At 37.1% G+C, this 23,994-nt stretch overlaps 1 protein-coding gene across 1 annotated transcript; it reads right to left on the reverse strand.

Annotated features, from left to right (window-relative positions):
* Positions 1 to 2,770: 2,770 nt before the first annotated feature.
* On the reverse strand, positions 2,771 to 22,686 carry LOC140235420 (EGF-like repeat and discoidin I-like domain-containing protein 3). Its single transcript, XM_072315446.1, has 7 exons — positions 22,590 to 22,686; positions 19,230 to 19,334; positions 18,085 to 18,420; positions 17,328 to 17,650; positions 16,075 to 16,234; positions 10,523 to 10,713; positions 2,771 to 2,911 (listed from the first exon to the last, which is right to left on the reverse strand). The coding sequence occupies exons 1-7, from the start codon at positions 22,684 to 22,686 to the stop codon at positions 2,771 to 2,773; spliced, it is 1,353 nt and encodes a 450-aa protein (XP_072171547.1).
* Between the last annotated feature and the right edge of the window lie 1,308 nt (positions 22,687 to 23,994).

Raw genomic sequence — 23,994 nt, forward strand, 5'->3', positions numbered from 1 at the left:
AAACAGAGCTTGTACAATTAGCAAGTTCCCTGAGTAAAAGAAAAAATAAAAACAAAACAAAACAAAAAGAAAGAAAAAAGTGACAAGTCTTTGCATGCGTGTGTATTATTATGTAAACATTAACAACCATATACGGAAATTCCAAAAGCGACACTACTCTATAAACAAATACACACTGAGATGGATAGTGAAGGTAATTACTTTAAAAAAACTAGTATGAAGATTATCAATTGGTAAACAGCAGATACAAGGAGAGAACTAATCAGTACTCAAGTTTCGAGTATTTCATGTCATTTAGAAAATGAAATTTGATGATGTGAGCTATGTTCTGTACGTTAAACACACAACGGTAATGTTTATGATATGTCTGCTTGGTGATTTTGCACTGATAGTTCAGAAGAGATTAAAATATTGAATTGAATTGAATAACTGAAACTGCACTGGTCTTACACTCGAGACACAGTGAACAATTCCAGCATGTTTATTTTCATATTTCACTAACTTGACATCGAGATACATAAAAAAGAATACAAACCAAGCAAGATACAAAATATGATATAAATCGGGTCATGAATAGAAAGTGTGTCAGCATACATAACGTACATAAGATAATTCTCTATAACTTGTGAAATACGATGGAACCGCAAAAGCAAAGCTTGTCAACGCAGGTTCCAGGAAAATATGCCAATGTAAATTTGCTATGCAATCAATGGAGATAGACACAAAGTAAATAAATAAAATAAAGAAATATTAAACCAAAAAAAAATTTACACTGATCAATGAAAGTACGAAAATGAAACCCACTTAATTGCTGATAATCAGTGGATCCGAAGTGTAAATTCAACAGCTTTATAGTTGTATACAATATCTGAAGGCACTCGGTGTAAAAAAAAAAAAAAAAAATCGAACAAACTAACATACAAACAAACAAAACAACAAACATTAATAATGTTGTGTAAACATAATTTTCAATTTCATAAGATAAGAACTTAATTATCATATACATTATTTTACATATTGTACAGCATAAAATGAAACACAGATCAGGATCCGAAATCAATGAAGATGATTGCATATAATTTATAATAATTATAAGCAAAAGTTTAGCTCAAAAGTGCGTTTCCTATACATGGACATATACTATAGCGTGATTTATCATGTTGTAGCTGTGAAACGCATAGGGAATTACTTTGTTATGCGCTATGAAAGCTTCAAGCCGTTGATATCATCATCACCATCGTTATAATCTTCATCATCCCTTTATCATCATTACCTTCAAAAGTGTATTATTACAAAATTGGTGTCTGTTGCAAGATCATCAATAATCTCAAGGCCGCTAAGTTTGAAACATGATTCTTAAAAAAAAAAATAGATATCACAGTTTAGAAGATTAATGTTACACCTGAAATCTGCAAGTTTATAACTTTTTTTTTCTGATGTTGTGCAGATTTATGCTGTACGTTTTGAGTTACCAAATCTGATGACAGCAAGACGTTAATTCTTGGAGCTAAATGTTCCAGGAGTTGAAAGGATAAAAGATTAAAACAGACAATGAAGTGTCGAAAAATAAAAGTAAAAGGGATATGTACAATATAGGCCTATACATGTGTCTTATACACAATATCTTTTCTATATACATTGTGTTTGAATTGTAATCATTAACATTTCCATGCATCAGGGCAATTATTATTAGAAATGATACTTACACCGCATTAGAGAAAATAACCTATTTTCTTCATCATGCAGGCACCTGATTTATGTAAAAGTTTGGATCTGCTCAAAGTTTGAACAAGGAAAAGTAGAAATTACGCGGTGCGTAGATTATGTCCCCGCCGGAAGTAGCATTTTGTAGCAAAATGTACAATATAGGTCAAAAATCATGGTCAAAGGTCAAAGAAGTCAAATGTCAAAATTCTGTGTAGAAGTTTTGAAGCCCTCACCTAGTGCCATCACATAAAGCAAACGGAATCGAAATCGGGTTAGAAATGGCGAAGGAGTAGCATTTTGTAGCCAATGCACAATATAGGTCAAAAATCAAGGTCAAAGGTCAAAGAAGTCAAAGGTCAAAATTCTGTGTAGAAGTTTTGAAGCCCTCACCTAGTGCCATCACATAAAGCAAACGGAATCGAAATCGGGTTAGAAATGGCGAAGGAGTAGCATTTTGTATCAAAATGTACAATATAGGTCAAAGGTCAAGGTCAAAGGTCACAACTGAAATTCTGTGTAGAAGTTTCAAAGCTCCCATGTAGTGCTATCATATAAAGCAAACAGAATCAAAATTGGCTCATAAATGACAGAGAAGTAGCAAATTGAACATTTTGATCACACACGGACGCACACACATACACACGGACACACACACACATGGACACACACACACGTACGGAGCCCGTTTCATAGTCCCCTGCTCGAACTCGTTCGGCGGGCGGGGACAATAAAGAGGACATAAACATTATATGGCATGCATGTCCCTTCTCCAGGCTACCCGCCTTGCAGCAAACAGATGCTTATGTCTCTCCGCGACGCCCGGGTATAGGCAGAAGGACAAAAAAATAAAGTTCTAGTAAGTAAGTAAGTAAGTATATATACAGCATACTGTATGTTGTTGTAAAATTATTATTGTGGCTATGAAACGTATCGGGAATGATGCTTTATTATCATGCGCTGTAAAAACTTGTTACTTCATGCAGTATTGTAATTATAATCATTATTATGATAATCATCATCATCATCAATAACTTATCATTACAATTACTGATACTTTCACTTCTTACTGATATCCTAGCACTTCATACCGCATCGTTATACGACCGTACCATGCCACAGGGTGAATCCTGACGTAACTTGCTCGGATAGGTACTGGGAAAGGTGTCGTCACCATCGTATTGTAGTCGTAGTTGGTGGGAAATATCTTCATGGGAACAAGACGAAGAAGAGTCACATGGATTAGTCTTACGTAAATATACATTCGATAGACTGCTTTTAACAATGATGTTTATAACAAGGGATATATAGTGTTTCTATTTACAAAGCGATTTCAACGTTCCACATTTGCACAATATTAATTATAATACATTATTTTATGATAGTGATTATACAAAGAGAGTACCATACATGTGCAAAGGAAGAAAACGGGTACAACAGGGGATACAGTCTGGATGGAAATGTAAAAAGAGATGGAAATGTGGATAGATAAGGTGAGCGCATTACACATTACACATGAAAACCAGGCAAGTGCCAAAATGTGTCTCGCCCATTCGCCTAGAAGAAATTCATATTTTCTAACTCCCGGAAGTTCGTTGACCCCTGTCTGTGACTTTTGACCTTGTGATGACCTTCAACTTCCCAAGGGACATCTACCATCCAAGTTTGGTCAGAAACGGACATATACATCAAAAGTTATGAGCCATAATCGAAACGGGCCGTTAAAAAAAGACATTGGACCCTAAAAGTTCGTTGACCCCTGTCAGTGACCTTTGACCTTGTGGTGACCTTCAACTCCCCAAGGGACATCTACCATCCAAGTTTGGTCACAAACAGACAAATACATCAAAAGTTATGAGCCATAATTGAAAAGGGCCGTAAAAACTTAACATTGGGCCATAAAGTTCATTGACCCCTGCCTGTGACCTTTGACCTTGATGTGTACTTCGAATTTCCATAACCACTCTTCCCTCCAAGTTTGATTGAAATTGAAGTCCTCAGTATAGAGTTATTCAAGTTTTTTTGTAGAGTGACGGACGGACCGTCCGACGGACGGACGGACGCCGCACCTCCAGTGGGTTCGACATAAAAATGAACGACAATCTCACATATCGTTCAAGTAACCATAAACCCTATAAGCCCAAGCTATATTTTAACCTTTACAGACCCAAGGGGGGGGGGGGCATTGTGCTCTTGTATAACTTCTGTATTATTTGATGTATCACTGTTATATTTGGCACATGGGTTGAGGAACTGACACTGTGTGGCCCTATATTTGAACTTTCACAAGGTCTGCATTTGAGGGCACTATTCACCAAAATAATAAAGAAATACATAGGAAATCTGCTATGATATATGCTAAAAAATTAGAGCTTTTCTTATGATTTCTCTATCCCAAGTATATATGTGTTTTTTGTTTTTTTTAGAACAATCATTTTTATATTTGTCATAAAAGAAAAGAAATTCAAACGTTACTATTTGCTATGGTTGAAATTTCTCAAGTTCATAATATTGGGTCGCTATTAGTTATACTAAAATGTAAACACATGATGTCTTGTTTTGGATAAGTACATATATAGGTATCATATTTCATGTCTCCACACTAATGGAATTTTGAGTTTGCAGATTGACAAAATGATTAACAAATGATACTACAGGCAAAATTGTAGGAAAGGTTCAAAGGACACAAAATGAAAGGGTAATCTTTCGGAAATACTTTTTCTTTTCAATTACCACCATTATATTTATCATTTGATACCTTTGACTCATGAAAAATGAAAGAAATGATAAGAAGACCATTTCAAGGTCATTTAAACAATTATCACTTCATATTTGGGTCCTTTGGCAGATTAAAGCCAAGAAAAAAAAAGAGCATTTCATCTTTTACAATATCATTAACTGAAATTAGAACAAAAACAAAAACGCGCAAAATCTGATATAGTTGTCGGATTATCGTTGCCATGGCAAACAGAAATATCGAACATAGCTAAATAATACACTAAAATGTTTGTAATGAATTTTAGGTAAAGTCGCCAAATTTGGTTAGTGGTATAAAGGCGTAGAAATGCACATAAAAATGTGGGAGGTGGCACAATGTGCACCCCATGGGTTTTATAGATTTAAACTTCGTGGGTCCCTTTTGTAACTAAATTCCTTTCTTAAGCTGACACAATTCTCGAGTGATCGGTGTTTTTTTTTTAATTTCTTATATTTTAATCTGAGATGTATTACCATAAGATTTCATACACAATGCTGGGAGACATTATTCTTCATCAGTTCAAATTTTCGCGACGTTTTCATTTACATTTATGTCTTAATTTTCAAAGTTTCTCTCTATCTCTCCCATTTCTCTTCCTCTCATGAGATTTTTGTGCCCCTCCCCCGCATTATCCTATTCCTGCAGTTTGTATCCTTTATAATAGACTGTCAAACAAACTGGTAATCTTTACGTTTACGTATAAGTTGTCTTACTAAATGAAAGAGAGATATTATTCAGAGGGGTGAAGGTTCAGGTGCGAGTTTCTTCACTTTGTCTCCCTCTACAAATTATATTTGTTAAGATCGCAACTGCTGATCTGTAAATTAACAAACATGTCGGAAAAAAAGGAACCGGTGGGACTCGAACCTGTCATATACTGCTTTCCGGGCAGCGACACTACCACCAGGCTGTCCCTGGTTGCAGGCAGTGACACGATGAACATGGATGTGATCTTATAACAAATTTAATTTGTAGAGGGAGACAAAGTGAAGAAGCTCGCACCTGAAGTTGTCTTACTCTTCTGCAACTGCATTGTCATGATATGCTATTATCATTACCTGTTATATGTTTCAAATTAGCAATTGATCACGTTTGTGTCATATGTAATAAAACGTGGAAATGAATGTGAAACTTTTATATAATGAATTATGCATATTTGTGGGATACTTTGGGTCGGGTGGGATAGTGAAGAGAGAAGGCAAAGAACATGAGAAGACAGACATGAATGCAAATAGATATTGTAGGTTCATAATAATATGTTGTATATATCAAACTATAGACTGTAAGTGAAAGTCATGTGGCTTTATAGATTTATTTTCTATACCTCGAGTTGTATTCGAGACAATTGGTGAAAGCTCAAGAGTATAGACCATTTCTATTTTGTATTCAAGTTGTAGGCATACTTTGCTCAGAATAGGTTTCCTAAAGAGAGCTTGGCGGAGATTTTCCCAACCTAGCAACTATAGCCCAATCATCAAGCTTAATCAACTCCGTTGCGCGTTAACCATGTTAACCCCTTACCTCGCCAGTTTCTGCCAAAAAGAGCCTGTCTAACTATACAAAAGAAGCGCGATGTGGAATAATAAAATCAAAATGCGAGGCGTGAAAAGGGAATATGCCTGTAGTAGCTCATATTATGTATGGAAAACGTCAGCTAAGGTCATCGGGTTTTTTAAGCCCGTACTGAACATTGACAAACTCAAATATTGACAAGTAAAATTAAGTGTTTGTTTGCCCACGTAATTTGTTTTATCATGGCATTAAGACTGAAGATATGGCCATCAAAGTGCAATGTACCACATTCCCTTCCCCCATCCCTCCTCCCAGTAGAAGCTGCCACTTTGCAAACTTTCCTGGGATTTTTGGATCATCACAAGCAGTCTCGACAAAATGATGGCTTCCCCGAAGGTACTCACCCGTTTCCAACCAGCTTTATCTAGGATAAACACCCAGTCGTTGTCGTTGCTTGACAATGAAACAGAAATGGCTGTTGTCCACTCATTTGTATATGGATAACTTCTGCCTTGTGTTATAACACCGGTGACCATGAAGACGTCTCCTAGGTATATCTTATGACATGCATATATAAGAAAACAGATTTCCACAAAGTGATGCAAGAGTCATACAAGCAGCAGTGACTGTTGTTTTACTGTATCATCTTTTCTTCATCTTCATCACATGGTATTTGAAAGCCATACCTAACGTAGTATTCCCTCTTCTTCCAGCTCAAAATTTTGATTTGATTCTTAATATAACTTCTTCAATTCCAAAACCGCGTCATGTCTGACATCTTTCACAGCGAATCACCACGTTCAAATTCACTATAAAGAAAACTAGAAATGTCACTATCTTCACTTGGTGTGCCTCCGCCACATTGCATGGTTCTCCTAATAGATCTATAGTACAATGTCTTGACAATGTGTGATGTCAGTTTCACATAATTTTTGGCAAATGACAGGTTTGTCACAAATGTGTTGAATGTTCACTTTGCATGAAGTAGGTTTAGATTGGCTATTGTCTATAAGAATGCAGGTATTTGGGGATTTGAGAATCTTGACTTGACTTTTGACCTTTTTATAAGTTTATGCATTGGGTAATATTCAAGGTATGGAGAAAAAGTGCAATTTCAGTATCAATAATAAAATATTAGCATTTTAACGTGGTCTTTGACCCTTCTCCATTGATCTTATGACTTAAAGATTCCCAACAGAATCACTAGAACATGCATATATAATACTAAGTTTCATGACGATACCTTGAGTCACTTTCGAGATATGGAGGAAGAAGTGAAATTTAGTACTTTTACCTTAGACCTTCTTGCCTTTGACTGTTTGACAAGAAAGTTCCCAGAGAATCTTTATTGTGTAATAAAAGTATACATATAAGTTTCAAGAAAAATCCTGCAAGCATTGCATGAATATGAGGGAACTTGTGAAATATTGAGGAGTTGACCTTGACCATTGACCCCCTGACCTTTGAACCATGACCCCCCAATTCCCTAGATAATCACTTCCAGTCATTACATACATATGTACTAAGTCTCCATGACCAGGTAGAACTGTACCTTGAACCAATTGCGAGATATGAAGTAAAAATTTAAACATTTCACTTGACCTTTGACCTTTGACCACATGACCCAAAACATTTTCTGGAAAATCTTTTTTTGGTAGTATATACATTCATGTACTAAGTTTCAAAAGTTTCAAGAAAATACTTTCAGGCAATGGATAGATACGGGGGAAATATTGAAATTTTGAGCAGTTGACATTGACCTTTTGACCTTTGACCTTTGAACCATGACCCCCGATTCCCTAGATAATCACTGCCAGTCATGTACTAAGTCTCCATAGGCACCTTGAACCATCTATATTTGCGAAATATGGAGAAATATGGAGGACCTTTTGACATTTGACCTTTAGCATGTGCACCCAAAAGTTGATGAAACAAAGCACAACTTCGCCCACTCATACATATACATGTCAAATTTCATTAGGATACCTTAAATTTTTCTTTTTCGTTACCATGGTTACGATGTCAACAAAATTGATTACGGACGGGCGGATGGACGGACGGACGAAAGGACATTATGCCTACAACAACACTTCTTGGCGGAGGCATAAAAAGTGTAATTTCAGTATTAATTAGTAACATTTTAGCATTTTAGCATGGGCTGTGATCCTTGACCTTTGACCCTATGACCCTTAAGTTCCCAAGAGAATCACTGTCAGATAATATTTTTCTGACGAACTGTTATAAGCTACTGAAATCCTTGCATCTGACTGGCTTAGAGCAAATTTGTCCGACAACTTTGTCGGACAAAAATGCTTCATGAAATGCCCCCTTCACTAAGTTTCATGATGATACCTTGAGTCACTTTCGAGATATGAGGGAAGAAGTGAAATTTATCTCTTTCACTTGACCTTTGATCTTTTGGCAAGACACTTCCAAGACAATCTCTATTGGGTAATACAAGTACATATTCAGTGTCAAGAAAAATCCTCATGGAGGAGTTGACCTTGACCTTTGACCCCTGACCTTTGACCCGTGACCCCAAATTCCCTACATAATCACTGCCAGTCAGTACATGCATACGTGTACTAATTTCCAAGAAGATATCTCGAACCATTTGCGACATATAGTGGAGAAACAAGTGAAATTTTAACATTTTCACTTGATCTTTGACCTTTGACCACATTACCCGAAACTCTCTCTGGAGAAACTGTATTTGGTACTACACGTATACGCTAAGTTTCAAGTTATTGGGAGAAAATGAAATTTGGAGCATTTGACCTTTTGACTTTTAAACTTGAACATGTGCACCAAAAAGTTGATAAGCACAACTTCGCCCACTCATGCATATACTTGCTTGGTTTTTTAGTTACACTGTCCACAAAATTTAATACGGACGGAAGGACGGATTGAAGGACGGAAGGACGGAAGGACGGAAGGGACGGAGAACCCGAAAAAATAATGCCTCCGGCGACACTTCGTGGCAGAGGCGTAAAAACAATAGCCATAAACATGTAGTAGAAGAGTGCATTATTCATCAATCTAGTTATGGGCTTTCAAATATTTTAATCATATCGATTATAATCATTTCATAACTCTTGCATCCATGAGGGTATGAGATATTCAAGATGTCAGCAAAAATATAATTCCTATCCATGTTTCCTAACTTCCTCACAATTATGAAGTTTTGACAAGATCGAATGGTTCTGTTAACTTTACATGGTTTTTTTGAGTGGGGATTTCTCATCTTTATGGGCTTTCTTTCACAATATTTTGTGTGGTCATTTGTTCAATATTTTCAACCATAATTATTATATGCATAATCTAGTAACATGAATCGTAGCATATGTAGAATGAGATTTTCATCTTGCAATGTACTTATAACATGTTTGTTTCAAGTTAGGGTAAACGTGCAAAGTATTTATGAATAACATTTCGATCTTTCAAACATCAATAGTGAAGAGATCAGGAAAGCGAAATATGAATTTAAAGAAGTTCAGACGACGTTCAAAAGAAGTGTAACTTCGAGTAACATACAATACTATTGCAATTATAGGCCTGCTTGTATAATCATTTCATAATAAAATGTGCGTAATACACTGTACTGCACAAATGTACAAACAGTGCCAAATTGAATGCACTGGCAATAAGTATGAATAATCTTTTGCAAAACAAATTGTTCGAACTTTAGTCACTTGTAATCCCATGCTAACTTGAATGAATAAGGTTTTTACACGTTTGATTTAGTTGGTTTTTGTTTTGTTTTGTTTTGTTTTGTTTTGTTTTTTTGCTGTCCTATGGCGAATTTAACAATTTGTTACATTGTTTTGGTGCCCTATGGCTATATCAAATGACCTATCTATACTTTTCCAAGCACTTACTACACAAATGGACGGGAAACTTTAATCATTCCAGATCAAAAGGATTCATATCTATAAAACATAACACCTTTCTCGCGATTTTCAAAGTCACAATTCCTGCAATATGTTGAAAATTGAAGGCGGATATCTTAAACTTGGTTATTTCATTTCAGTTCTAGACGCATGTAAAATGTTTGTCCGTATAGATTGAGTTGTTGATAAAAGGGGCACTTTTATATGTTGTTGCATAATCCGAACAAATATGAAGAAACATAGTCAATTATTTTGTGACATTATCTTTTTACTTCGTTGTACGAAGTTCCGCTTTAACTGTGTTTGTTTTAACAGGAGCGCACTGTCAACGGTTAATAATAGCGCATTGTCATGGTTAACAGTTTCTTCGACTACGTCGTTTGGAAGCTGAGCACTGACGAACGGATTTTACACATTGCAATACACTTGACGTGCGAGAATATTTGTAACCCTTTGGGCATTTTTGGCCAGCAGAAAAAGAAAGTCATTATGAAATTCATAATGATATCGATATTCTCTAAAGTAGGAAATTATTGCGAACAATTATATGTGAATATATTGTGAAATTCGTGTGAATCTTGCGTGAAGAAAGGACTTTGCGATGTCCCTTCAGGGTTTTCATTCGGTGCTTCTATTCAATGTGCTGATGAGTACACACCTTCACCCACATATCATTGTCACCATTAGCTGGAATCCAACCGCTGTTCGAAGCTAGTCGTCCATACGGAGCAGTGTAAGAGGAACTTAGTGCAGAAGAAGCCGTCAGATTCGAGTCTGGAATACTGCTGTCCTGAACTCCAAGCCTCTCACCGCTGTTTGTTGGTAGGCACGGCTCCACTTCGAAGGCACCTGGGACAGCACGATAGACCACTTCACTAATCTGTTTGCAGACATTATACCCGGAATGAAGACATTCGACTAGTGCTTATCACACTTGATTTTCCTAATTGAAATATTACTGTATCAATGCTCTGTCTCTCTCTCTCCCTCTCTCTCTCTCTCTCTCTCTCTCTCTCTCTCTCTCTATATATATATATATATATATATATATATATCTAGGGGAATGTGGGGTAAGAAGAGCACAGCGGGTAAGACGGAACACCACTTACATTTGCGGCTAATGAAGGGCATGCGATAATTGCCCATGTTTAGCAATGAGGCTTGTAAAAAATTCACGAAAAACACTGAAGCCTGAGAAAACTACTCGACACAATAATGTTTCAACCACCACCCGATGTAAGGAAAGCCCATACACACCATGAGGGTTCATACATATATTACCACAGCTAATTGTGCCATTCGGTTAGGATTGATGATGTGGATATTGGTGATCGCATTGTGCGGGAAAAGAATCGGGTCCAGTCACGTATCGTGTCTTAATATGCGTGGAAGTCACTGTGGGGTAAAGTGCCCTCCCTTGAGTGTCCAAAACGGACCACGAGCCGTCTTATCCATGTAGTAATTGTACATTGATCTTGGTTACAATTTGCGTTGTAAAGAGATCATGGTATTCTTTAACCATTTCCTGACCTCTTAGGAAGTCCTACTCCATAAAGCAACGATTAGAATAGGCTTGTGCCGAAAGGGTGGGTTGGGTGGTGGCGCGTCGCGTTAATGGGAACACCACCCTTCGTCCAAAGCCCCCCGGTTTTGCCGAAAGGGTGTGTTGGGAGCGTTGGGTCGCGTCGCGTTGACTGGAACCCCACCCTTCGTCCAAAGCTCCCCCGGTTTTGCCGAAAGGGTGCGTTGGTACTTTTTCTCATGTAATATTAAAAGAGTTTTGAATATTATATTTAACCTTCAAACAACCATTTCAAAGAGGCTATCGTCCGGATCGGTTTACACTCTATTACCACTTGGTCTACAGCCAGTTGGTCTAATAGACTGTTTAATATCAGTTGGTCTAATAACCAGTTGATCTAGTCATCATTTCGTCCAATTACTGTTTGGTCTAATTGTTATTTGGTTTAATTACTATTTGGTCTACAGTCAATTCGTCTAATAATAGCCATTTGGTCTATTTTTGGTCTATTATGAGTTGGTCTAATTCCATTTCGTCTAATCATCAAATGGTCTAAAATAAAACCAAATTTGTCCAATATAAATTTGGTGTACATATCAATGAAAAAGGGTCCCCAACTCCCCCCCCCCCCCCCAAAAAAAAAAAAAATAGCCCAGTTGGTCATATAGACGAAACGATGATTGGACCAAATGGTACCTGATATCATTAGACCAGGAGGCTGGCTATTAGACCAAATGACAATAAGATCAATGGTTATTAGACTAAATGGGTGAAGACTAAATGATGATAGAGGCTAGACCAACTGGGCAATGGACCAAAATTAATGATGTGTACACCAAATTTATATTGGACAAATTTGGTTTTATATTAGACCATTTGATGATTAGACGAAATGGAATTAGACCAACTCATAATAGACCAAATCGGTATTTGATGATATAAATTGATGTTAGACCAAAAATAGACCAAATGGCTATTATTAGACGAATTGACTGTAGACCAAATAGTAATTAAACCAAATAACAATTAGACCAAACAATAATTGGACGAAATATGACTAGAGCATCTGGTTATTAGACCAACTGATACTAAACAGTCTATTAGACCAACTGGCTGTAGACCAAGTGGTAATAGAGTGTAAACCGATCCGGACGATAGGCCTAGCCTCTTTGAAATGGTTGTTTGAAGGTTAAATATAAATTCAAAACTCGTCTTTTAATATTACATGAGAAAAAGTACCAACGCACCCTTTCGGCAAAACCGGGGGAGCTTTGGACGAAGGGTGGGGTTCCAGTCAACGCGACGCGACCCAACGCTCCCAACGCACCCTTTCGGCAAAACCGGGGGGGGGGGGGGGGGCTTTGGACGAAGGGTGGTGTTCCCATTAACGCGACGCGCCACCACCCAACCCACCCTTTCGGCACAAGCCATTAGAATAAAACTAGAGGGAAAGGTGAAAAGAAACAACACAACACTGACATGAAATTTAAGCGTGCAATTACATAGATAGTCTAGTCGAACAATGGGATGCATAGTAGCAGTACAAATATTGATAAAGGGATAGGAATTTTACGACTAAAACAGCAGCGAAATAAAATAGGATAATTATTGATCTTTGACTTGTTTTGAAAAACAGGATTATTCTTCGGCTTGAGTTTCTTCAATTTGTCTCCCTCTACAAATGAAAAATTTGTTAAGATCGCAACTGCTGATCTTAACAGATCAGCAGTTGCGATCTTAACAAATTTTCATTTGTAGAGGGAGACAAACTGAAGAAACTCAAACCTGAGCCTTCACCCCTCTGAATAATATCTTTCTTTCATTTATCCTATGCCTTGTCCTCCTTGGACTACTTAACATAACAATGTCGGAATCTCGGAGCTTGGGTATTTGTTCCATGTTCATCGTGTCACTGCCGGCAACCAGGGACAGCCTGGTGGTAGTGTCGCTGCCCGGAAAGCAGTAGATGACAGGTTCGAGTCCCACTGGTTCCTTTTTTTCCGACATGTTTGTTAATTTACAGATCAGCAGTTGCGATCTTAACAAATTTTCATTTGTAGAGGGAGACAAACTGAAGAAACTCAAACCTGAGCCTTCACCCCTCTGAATAATATCTTTCTTTCATTTAGGATTATTCTTTCTTTCTTAAGTTCTATACTCTGCATGGTCGTTTCAAGTACAGTATAACAAGTGCCAGTTTTAACTAGGCACGATTTTTTTTTTCCATGTTACAGTTTATAGCTTAAGAGTCGTTGAAACTAGGTTGTGTTAGCTATAAATCTCTATGTTCGGTCATTTCAGCCAACGTTCATTCATTTTGTGATTTGAATGATATTATTGTTTTGAGACATTTAGGGAGAAGGGAAAAATAGCCATGAATTTGGTTATGTGGACCATTTGTAGACTGGCAGGAATCACAAGTGTCCAATATAGGGAATCTGTGTTTAAGATAATTTATCAGATGCGAAAATTTGTGTTCAAGATTTTTGCACACTGTCATGTTTCATGGAGTTTTGTTGTATTTATGTGTTCTCATGCTGTTAAAACTTGCCGAACAGGTGTTTGTTTGGTGATCTTATTTTTTTTTTCAAACAATGTGAACTTGTATACTATCATGATAAAAGATTAGTTTTGCATTTTTTCCGTAGAGTATTGATAATGTGTTGATGTGACGATGTAAAAAGGGATGTCCTTCATTTGTTATTCTGTGTATGTTGAAGTGTTATATTCTGTTGCAGTGCCCCCTAGTATAACAGTGTGTAACCCACTGATAGGGCTACCCTCGGTAAAGAAAACTGAATAAATAAAGAAATATACTTTCATAATTTGTTTTTGAACTGCTCGAGGCAAAACGGACCTTATAGTGGTCGGTTTTGCCAACCCCATATGGCCGTCTTACCCGAAGCCGCGAGTAAAACGGCCCATGGTGAGAAAAATATATTTTGGGATTTTTTTTTCTCCAAATAATAAAGCATATTGCTCAGTTTCGTCGACGTAGGTGGGTAGCAATAAGCGGTCACATCGTATACACTAAAGAACAATATTCAAATCCCTCTAGGTTGAGAATGACGAGCCCCCAAAGTTAAGGGGTCCGTCTTACCCCACTTTCCCCTATATATGATATACATAATCATAACATAGTGTGTGCACACACAGCCATTAAAAAAATCCTTCAGGCTCTGATGTTGTCATGGAGGACTGTACAGAGCGTATAAAAAAGGTAATATGATTTTGGAGGGCTGTCATTTTTTAATTGTCGGTAATGAAGAACACAATGTTGATTGTAAGGAAAGTGGAATTCCCCCCCCCCCCTTTCCATTGATACGTAATAATATTGACAATTGTCGTGCATGACTGAGCACATGGACTTTTCCAAGTTTGCGTGTTATTGTGAAGGAACAATGCGTGTCTCACTGCATGGATGAGATCTGTCAATGAAAGTTGCCAAATAGGCCAGTCTGTACGGATGCAGGTTTGTGTTTAGGATTCCTCCTAACATTTTTGGTCCATAACCTTTAACGTGGCCTTTTGTCCGAAAACTTGGTCGCTCCCACAGAAGCCAACCCACACAATTTATTTTTCTCTGTTCATATTCACCACATAGCTCCCAGTAGCAAACCATGTCTTGAATATGAAGAGAGTAAAATGGATAATGGTTTCGCCTTAATAGGAAGTACCAAATATCGACAACGTGGCCATGTTGAAGGTTATGAACCTTAAAACATTAGAAGAAACCCTAAAACACGAATCTGCACTCATGCAGGCTGGTCTGATGATTTGACCACTTTCATTGACAGATCTCATCCATGCAGTCAGACACGCATTGTTCCTTCACAATAACACGCAAACTTGGAAAAAGTGTAATTTGTCATTGTTGTCGTTATGTCTGTGTGTTCGGTCATCCATGACAATAGTCAACATAATTAGGTATCAATGGAAAGAGGAAGAGTTTCACTTTCCTCACAACTAATATTGTGCTCTTCATAACCGACAATTAAGAAATGGCAGCCCTCCAAAGTTGGATTACCTTTTTTTTTTTTGATACGCTCTTTATAAAGGAAACAACTTTATTGTGTTTATAGGTTCAGTGCACGTTGGAAATATTCACTTAATTTACATGTACAATAAGAGGCATACAATAATCGGTTATCACCAAAATCATTGTGCACACACACATTGACTACACTTATATCAATGCTTGTTTGCTAATAACAAAGTACAAGAGTAAGTGCTCTTATTTTCAATGTAACATGATACGGAAAGTAGAAAATAATTGAAACTGGCATAAAACTAATCAGACGATCTTCCGAAATCCTTCGATCTGTTTTTCAAATAATTTATAGTTTAATTAACTAAATGATGGACCTTTTGTTTGTTGACATCTGCATATTTAAAGATTATTACACGTTTGATCCATGAATTTTTTTCTTGTATGGAAAGATGTAGTCTCCGTGATTTAATGAAGGCGCAGTTATTTGATAAAGGTGTTACAATTTATATCCCAATAAGAATAACTTGCATATGTTATGCAGTGAACACATGACAATTACTGATTGTCATTGTTATCATTGATAAAGTCTATTCTGGCAATTGTGTTTATTTCACACTGATGCAATCATTCTGGCAAAGCTTACTAAACCATTCAAAGTTTAGAGGGATTCCTCTAATATTGATTGAGCTGTCCTCACCGATGTTTTCAGGGAGTGGTCCGTATCCAAGGATCTCCATCCTCAGAGAAATGTAGGACGACACATACTTAATGATTTCAATCTTCACGGTAATTGCGATGACAGGACTTTGAAAGTGATGTGTGACAGCGCTTGAGTCGTCATAATTGGCGGAGAAAATCTGTCAAGGAAAGACAAAAAAACAAACTATAACTCTGAAACTCTGAAGTTATCGTGCTTCAGGATCAAAACTTATGATATATCAACTTTAATACAGAAAGGTGGACATTGATCGGGGTGAAGACGTATTCTCATGCAGTTATCTGCTATAAAAGGCAAAAGGTTTGAAGATATCTAAAACTTATCATTCATGTTCCATGAACGTTGACAAAGTGGAATAAAGATTAACACTTCATACCCCGAATGACTGCATTATTGCGTACGTCGGTGACAGGGCGGTCGTTCACTTCAGTTCATTCTCATTCAAGTATCATACCAATAATCAATGGTGAAGAAATGCGCATCCTATTTCGTAATTCACACATGCATTAACCCGTAGTGCAGCGTTATACATAATGCATAATATAGGTTTTCCCGCCCAACTTTTCATCAGATTTGCGTTCGAATCATTGAAAAGGCGTTCAAATTCAAGCGATTTCGGTCATTGCTCTACTCTCACGATTCATTTTAATGCTTTGAGTATTCAATTTCATTTCATATTTTGTTTCATTCAATTTAGAGCGAAATTCATTCAATTTAACGGCTAAAAGGTTGGCATCTTATTTCGCGCCAGCTGGGTAGACGTTCAAATTCATGCCAAATACCATTTTCAATTTCATTTATAGGAACACAACTTCGCACTTTGAACGTTCGAATTTTTTTTTTTTTTCACTGTCATATTGTATTGTATGTATTTCTTTCCTGTCGACCTTTCTTTCATTTTCAATTCATCCATAACCAATAACAGTATGGATGTAACACTTAGGAAATAGCCATATCCCAGAATATCTTAGAGGTCCTATACGTCCAAATCCATATTGATCCATTTTGATTCCATTCCTTTATAGTTCCTCGTGTCCATAACATAAGTTGCCGGATCAGCTGTGGATAGACCTATTTCACCAACGGGTTATATCGCCTGTTTTTCTGGCTGTCAAGGTCACTAATTGTCACTTATCCTGTCCGTATTCGAGATATTCACGCATACTCTGTAATGTATATAGCAATGGGTCACATTTGTTCATTTGGTGGTAACATGTTTATTTTCTCCTCACCTTATAGCTTCCGGTATCAATGTCTACGTACTTTGTCCAGACACCATCGTTGTAAGATACTACATAGTATGACGTCACAAATTCGTTGGTACCTGCCCTGCCCTGGGTGATTACTCCTGTCACAAGATGCTTTTTGCCAAGATTAATAGTAATATACCGGCTTCCTCCTACTGCTACAGGAAAGCGGAATGAGGAAAGCCCGTTTAATCGACCATAGTACGGAGGGATGTAGTTATAGCTTGATGTAGATCCTGTTATCCTGGAGTCCGGAATGGCGCCGCTTTCAAGGCCGAGAGGGGATCCAACGGAGACACGGGAATTCCCTGGAAGATGTCAAAATAATCGAAATTATAACCGAAATAATCTTTCAAACCTGTGAGGTTGTCACACACACACACACACACACACACACACACAAAAATACATTTAACACCTAGTGTACCTAATATTCACCAGTGTGATAATTTTCTAAATATAACGAGATTAAGTACTCGGAGTAATGCATTTGGTTGTTGTTAGGTTTGTTTCTTTCAGGAAAACTCACTTAACAGAAACATTAGCCTTTCAAAAAGATGAGTGTAATTTTCATCCTATTCCCTTCATCGATAAACAGACACTATAGCATATACACTCCCTAAATGCAGGTGCCGCGTAGGTGCTAACAATAATCATGGAGTCATGTATACCTATACCACTGACAGTGACTTAAATGTGCATTCGTGTCTGAGATAAAGAACAGAACGAACAAGTTCCTCACCATCACAACACACGATACCGATGCTCTGATCTCGCCCGCCATATTCTCTCTCCTCCTCCATCCAGCAGTCTGTAATATTTGTGGCATCAGGGGGGCAAAAGACCACGCCCATTTTGGCGTACACGTCCCGTGAAGAACCAGCAAACGAATCTCCGCCCACTGTACCGTAAACTCCCTTGAATCCCAAGTAACGGCAGATGAGGATAGAAACATTTTTCATCCACTCCTCGTAATGAGCCAGTCTGAGTGAAGTTGGATTTTGGCGAATAGTAAACACAACTCGTCCTTCGTTATTGCTCTGTCCTCCGAGGAGCTCTACAGAATGGATAAACGCATCTACATTAAAAAAAAAAAAAAGGAAAAAAAAAGTGAAGCAGAAAGGATGGAGAGATCTGTCATTAGCACGTTTCATAAAATGTTAAATGTTAAAAAACCCCGCTAAATTATGAAAAATGTATATGCTCTCGTTTAACTTCGGAAGCAGTATAGAGCCCAGTATAAGGCGCTCGACGAGAAATACCAGCCTAACCTACAAGGCCTTCAATTTCGCTGAAAAAACAACAACTACGCAATGCAAATGCATATTGACTTGTGCTAATTAGATTACCATTAATATCACTTATCATCTCCAAATGAAGAAAAAAAAATGTGTGCCAACCACTTAACAATAATTTTGATGCAATTTTATTTTCCAAGATTCTAGGATGCCTTCACAAGCACCCCCCCCCCCCAAAAAAAAACCTTTAACCACGATTCTCTCAATGACCTAATCAGCATTCTGTTAATCATTTCTGAAGTACGAACATGATAATCTAAATATTATATGGGAATTCACCTTTCCCAAGAATTTGCATAACGTGCATATTTCCACGTTTGATGCGAGGTTGATTGAAAACAGGCATTGAAGCGAATGTGAAAGGATGTGAAGCTTCGATCAACAAGATGACATGAAAAACGATTCTATTTCGTTCGCATTTACCGGCTTAGAGTGATAATAATAAAGATAGCAGTAAAAATGATAAAATCGAAATATAAATACGTAATGTAATAGGTAATATACGTAAATATAATAAAAAATAATTTCCATTGACTCAAGACCCAAGTTTTGAAACATGAAAAGGGAAAAGTTGAACCCACTCAAATACCTCTTTCACACCTCACTCCTTTATATCCGTCTGGACAAGTGCAGTTGAAACCTTCATCAATCTCTGTACACGTGGTTCCGTTCCGGCATGGGTTCGACAGACATGCTGTGTTGTGGATTGAAACACTTGGTGAAAGTTTACGCAAAATTTTCACAACCCGTTCGATAGGGAGTTTGAGGTTTCAGTAAATTTTTCTTTCAATAGCAACTCTACATTTTTTTATGTAATCTATTTTAAAAGATGCATAGGAAATGATGATTTAGAGAGAATTTGGAGCAAAATAGCACTTAAGCGAGCCCCTCCGGAAAGAACAGAGTGACCTATGTCACTGCCAGAAACACAAACGCAAAACAACATCGTTGCTCCCTGTGTTGGAATGCATCTCGTTACAACAAGTGTACTTTGTAGGCCCACTCAATATGCATTTATCAGTTATAGCACAAAATTTGACTCGGATTAAACATACCGCCTCGAAGAAAACAGACTTGGTATATAAGATAAATGTTTAGAACATATGACATTTGTGTAATGATCAAAATCAATAGTACTAAAATGAAGACAACACAGGCAGAAGAGCACATTTACTCCTTTAAACGATTCATCCATTAAAGATAACCTATATCGAAGATTTCGTAAATGAATAAACAATTAGATGGACATTTTATTATATGTAGACAATGAATGAACAATTAATTTTTATATCGCATGGACAGAACCCCTGAATCCACTTTGACCTAGAAATAGATGTGTATACGAAGTAATTGTCTTTAAGCACACGTTTTTAGTCACTGCGGACTCATAAATGGCCCATTCTCAGTAAAAGCGTTCAAATACGGAATTTTGGTGTCGCCGACATTCCATGACAGTTTGCGATTCCCTGAAACCTATTAGACACTATTTAAATGTTTATAATATATCACGAGGACCTTATTTGTTAGAAATAAACACGATCAAATGCGGTTGTCTGCCTTTTTGTATAAACTTTTGCTGTTAAACTTCGTTAAGACCCCCAAAACGCAGTGTCGCCGGCTATTTTAGAATTATGTTTTATTGCTCCTCTCCGTCCACAAACACACTTTCCAAATATCATTTTCATGGACGATGAGCATATCATATGTGCTATTCACAATACTCGAAAAGTTCCAAAATTTTTATTGACTTCTTTTTTATAGCCTTTTGAAACCTGTCGCCAAGTTCACCGCCAGATACGTTACCAGTTTCTTTAGTGTTACAGCATTGCGAAAATAACAAGACTATGCAATGACCCTGTGTATATGAAACCCTGAGGATATACTTCGTACATTGCAAGTACTTAGATTTTTTGTGCAACAGCTATTTATTGAGAATACGGTACAATGTTTGAAATATTGGTTTTCTACATTTTTATTTGGACAGATACGTTACATACATTTCACGCCACCCGCTGCGACAGATGTTGCAATGTCAGACAAATTGTATGTTGCGGTATACATTACTCCTCGGAATGACGCATCGATTCAACATTAAAGTTTAGTACAAGTGAGAAATATTTGGTAGATATCGCTCTCATAATAACATGATCGAACATATACGTTACCACAGATACGTTACCGCAGATACGTGACCGAATTTTGCTCATTGGTCTTGTGCTTTCAGGGGATCAAATCTGGTCAAAATTCATCCCTACACATTACATGCTTCGTTTTGTTGGACCCCAGGATTATATTCTTACACCAAAAGGACAGAGAGGTGAAAAAGAGCAACGCTTCCACATGATTTTTCTTTCTGCGTCAGTGTCTCACAACTTAATGCCAAGTTTTCCGACAGATACGTTACCACATAATCAAAATGCTGAAAAAATTGTAAATGTTTTGACAAACAAATCGTTGTGTGCTCACAAACTCCAAAGTTCTATTCTATAAAACCCAGCCACTTTCATATTCTATGCAACAACTTTGAACGTTTATTTTACAAGACGAAGCTATGATTCAGCATATCAGTTTTTTGCTTTTCAGATTTAGCAGATACGTTACGTATAATTCAGGGCACCCACGGTGACAAATAATGTTATGTAGAACAACGTGTTCATAAAAAAAAATCTGCATAGAATGACACTTCCATAAAAAATTAAAGTTATGTTCAAATGAAGAATATTCAGTAGAAATTGCTCTGTAACTTCACCGACAGATTCATTACGTTACCAAACTTTGAAAGAGTAAAAAGTAGTTTATGAAAAGCTTCCGAGAAAAGTTTCAGTGTTCTGTTGCATATTTATTCTAGTGTTTTTCAACATATGAAGAACTACTCAAGATTCATTGATAAGTTGAACAATTATTTATTCATTTTCATTAAAAGGGGTGAGCCAAATACGTTACCATAGGCCAAACAACTTTTTAGTATATCGAGTTCATAGAGACTGTACCTACTTCCTTCTAAGCGCCTGCAAAAATATATTTTTTAAACCTTGTTTCCATTATCCATCAAAACTTAATGAATATTTATAGTCAGATGGAGAAATACATTCAGACGTAAGATGAGAATATTCTGTGAATGAAGAACTCAGCTTTCACATTTAGGCCTCTTTTCCACTACATTTCATAGTTTAAATATTACGTACAATGTTTGAAATGGTTAATTTGGGCTTACATCATTCATTTTTACATCAATTCATAAGGTAAATAATTAAACGGGTGATATTTATTAATTCATACACAACTAAAATTATTACTTATATTTTACCAGATACGTTACCAAAGGCGATTCGATGTTTTTCAATAGTTATTTCCCCAGGAAAGCAATTCATATTTGTTTCCTGTGGAAATTCCAGATCGGATCGTTCCCTTTGCATGATTTGTGGGATTCGAAACTTAATTTGCGAGCGAAATTGTTAAAAATACAAAGTGAATCTTAAGATTATATTTCATTTCAGCAAAAAACATATTTCAACCTTCCACACAGAAATAATTTCTACCAATTAGCAAGGGATGACAACATCTTTACCTCTTGAAAAAACCCAATATCTTTAGGGGGGACAGATGTCTTTTCCTGAACAGAAATTGGATCAAAACAATAAATTTAATTCAAAGTTAGGAGTCCATTACAACATGTAAATTTGCGGTAACGTATCTGACTGGTGATCAAAAATCACATATGATGCTCTATTTCAATTCATTTTTACTCAATGAATGAATGGCCATCATTTAGCATGTTCCACTTTTTGTTTCGTATTTGACCGGTTTTGAAGTTACCGAAAACACATCTTTGAATGTATTACTTTGTGGTTGATTTTTCGGTTTTACTCACATGGAATTGAACACTTAATCTGAGAATGGCCCAAATACCTGGTTTAGTGCAATAATATTGATTGGCATGTTGACCGACTCCCCGCGGCAGCGACACAAATGTCGCCCGGGATGATGGCGTAGGCTTCGCTATGTACTGGATGGCTGTGCCATCCTCCGCCTGCACGATCGGGCATGGTGGCTTGGTGAGATGTGGGCACGTTTCGGGATCTTCATAGCCTATAATGGTAAAGGTAGTGGTGGAGCTCTACTCTTATTGAAATGAACAACAAAATTAATTAAAAAAATGACAAAATTGATATCCGTGTCCACATAGGAATCGTGCAATGGGTGTCGAATGCGTCAGGGAGCTTCATATCTCAGCATATTCAATGTGAATTAGATCACCCGTCCATCTTATGAGTCTTGCGTATAACACATTTTGTTCCTTGTATATTCAGAGTCGACTTAAACCACTAAGACATCTTATCACAACAGGCAAATTGATTAATCAGCTTAAAAAAAAAAAAACTTTTAAAATTATGGAGCAGGGAGTTGCAAGGAATGTTTCAGCAATTGCCATGGTCTTGGTGAAAGATTTTTGTGACATGAGTGTTTTCACATACCTGTTACCTGAAGGAGAAGCAGACCAATGCAGGGTAAACTCAGCATTAGACCTATTGGCATTACCTTCAATGAAAAATAAATACAAACAAACTTAAATTACTCAAAAATATAAATAGTGATTCGCGCATATGCAGTAAACCGAGTCACTACTTAAGTTCATTTTTATACAAGTGTAGATGTTGGTGATTGATGATTTAAAAAAAGGACCCTTATGGACGAGCGTATTTTGAGAACCGGAAATTGACTGTATTGATTTCTGCAACGATTTTGGATTTGATGGGAATGACTGACTGATTGCTGATAAGTGTCTTTCTAACCAGCAAAGGGACTGCAAGAGAGTGTAAACTAGTATGGAACATACAATGTTCATGCATTCACCGTGCCTTTGACCAAATCAGACGAAAAACAAACAAACAAACAAGCAAACTAACAATAAAACTTTAAACAAGAACAAACACACACACATAAAGAGATATAAAGATGGCCACTCTTGATTTCCAGTCTGTGGTTCTGGCCAATATCACATACCGGCCAAAACCCTCATAGATATTCTCTGACGGTTAGGGTCTCGGACATGTAGATAATTCCCCATAGGCACGCATGTTATTGTGAATACACACACACACACACACACACACACACACACACACACACACACACACAATTCTACGTCTTTCGCGTTACTATCTAAAGAAGACCAGCATATTTCACGCCAGCCATTAGTCCAAAGCTGCGAGTGAAGAGAAGCAACGAATATAATAGGGAAATGGCGTAATCGCGTGGATGGAGTGATATTAAACAACTCGAATCCTACTATACAGGCTAAATAATCGATGTTAAAATACATACCTTGAAAACGATAGATTCATTTTCAGTGT

Source organism: Diadema setosum, chromosome 11 (assembly GCF_964275005.1).
Source record: "Diadema setosum chromosome 11, eeDiaSeto1, whole genome shotgun sequence".
Taxonomy (NCBI): Eukaryota; Metazoa; Echinodermata; class Echinoidea; order Diadematoida; family Diadematidae; genus Diadema; species Diadema setosum.

Coding starts and splice junctions, on each gene's coding strand:
- LOC140235420 (XM_072315446.1), bottom strand. CDS start 22,686: ATGCCCGATCGTGCAGGCGGAGGATGGCACAGCCATCCAGTACATAGC. Junction 16,235..17,327: donor TTGATACCGGAAGCTATAAG/GTGAGGAGAAAA, acceptor TTTCCTTGACAG/ATTTTCTCCGCCAATTATGA. Junction 10,714..16,074: donor ACCACTCCCTGAAAACATCG/GTGAGGACAGCT, acceptor GTGCTGTCCCAG/GTGCCTTCGAAGTGGAGCCG.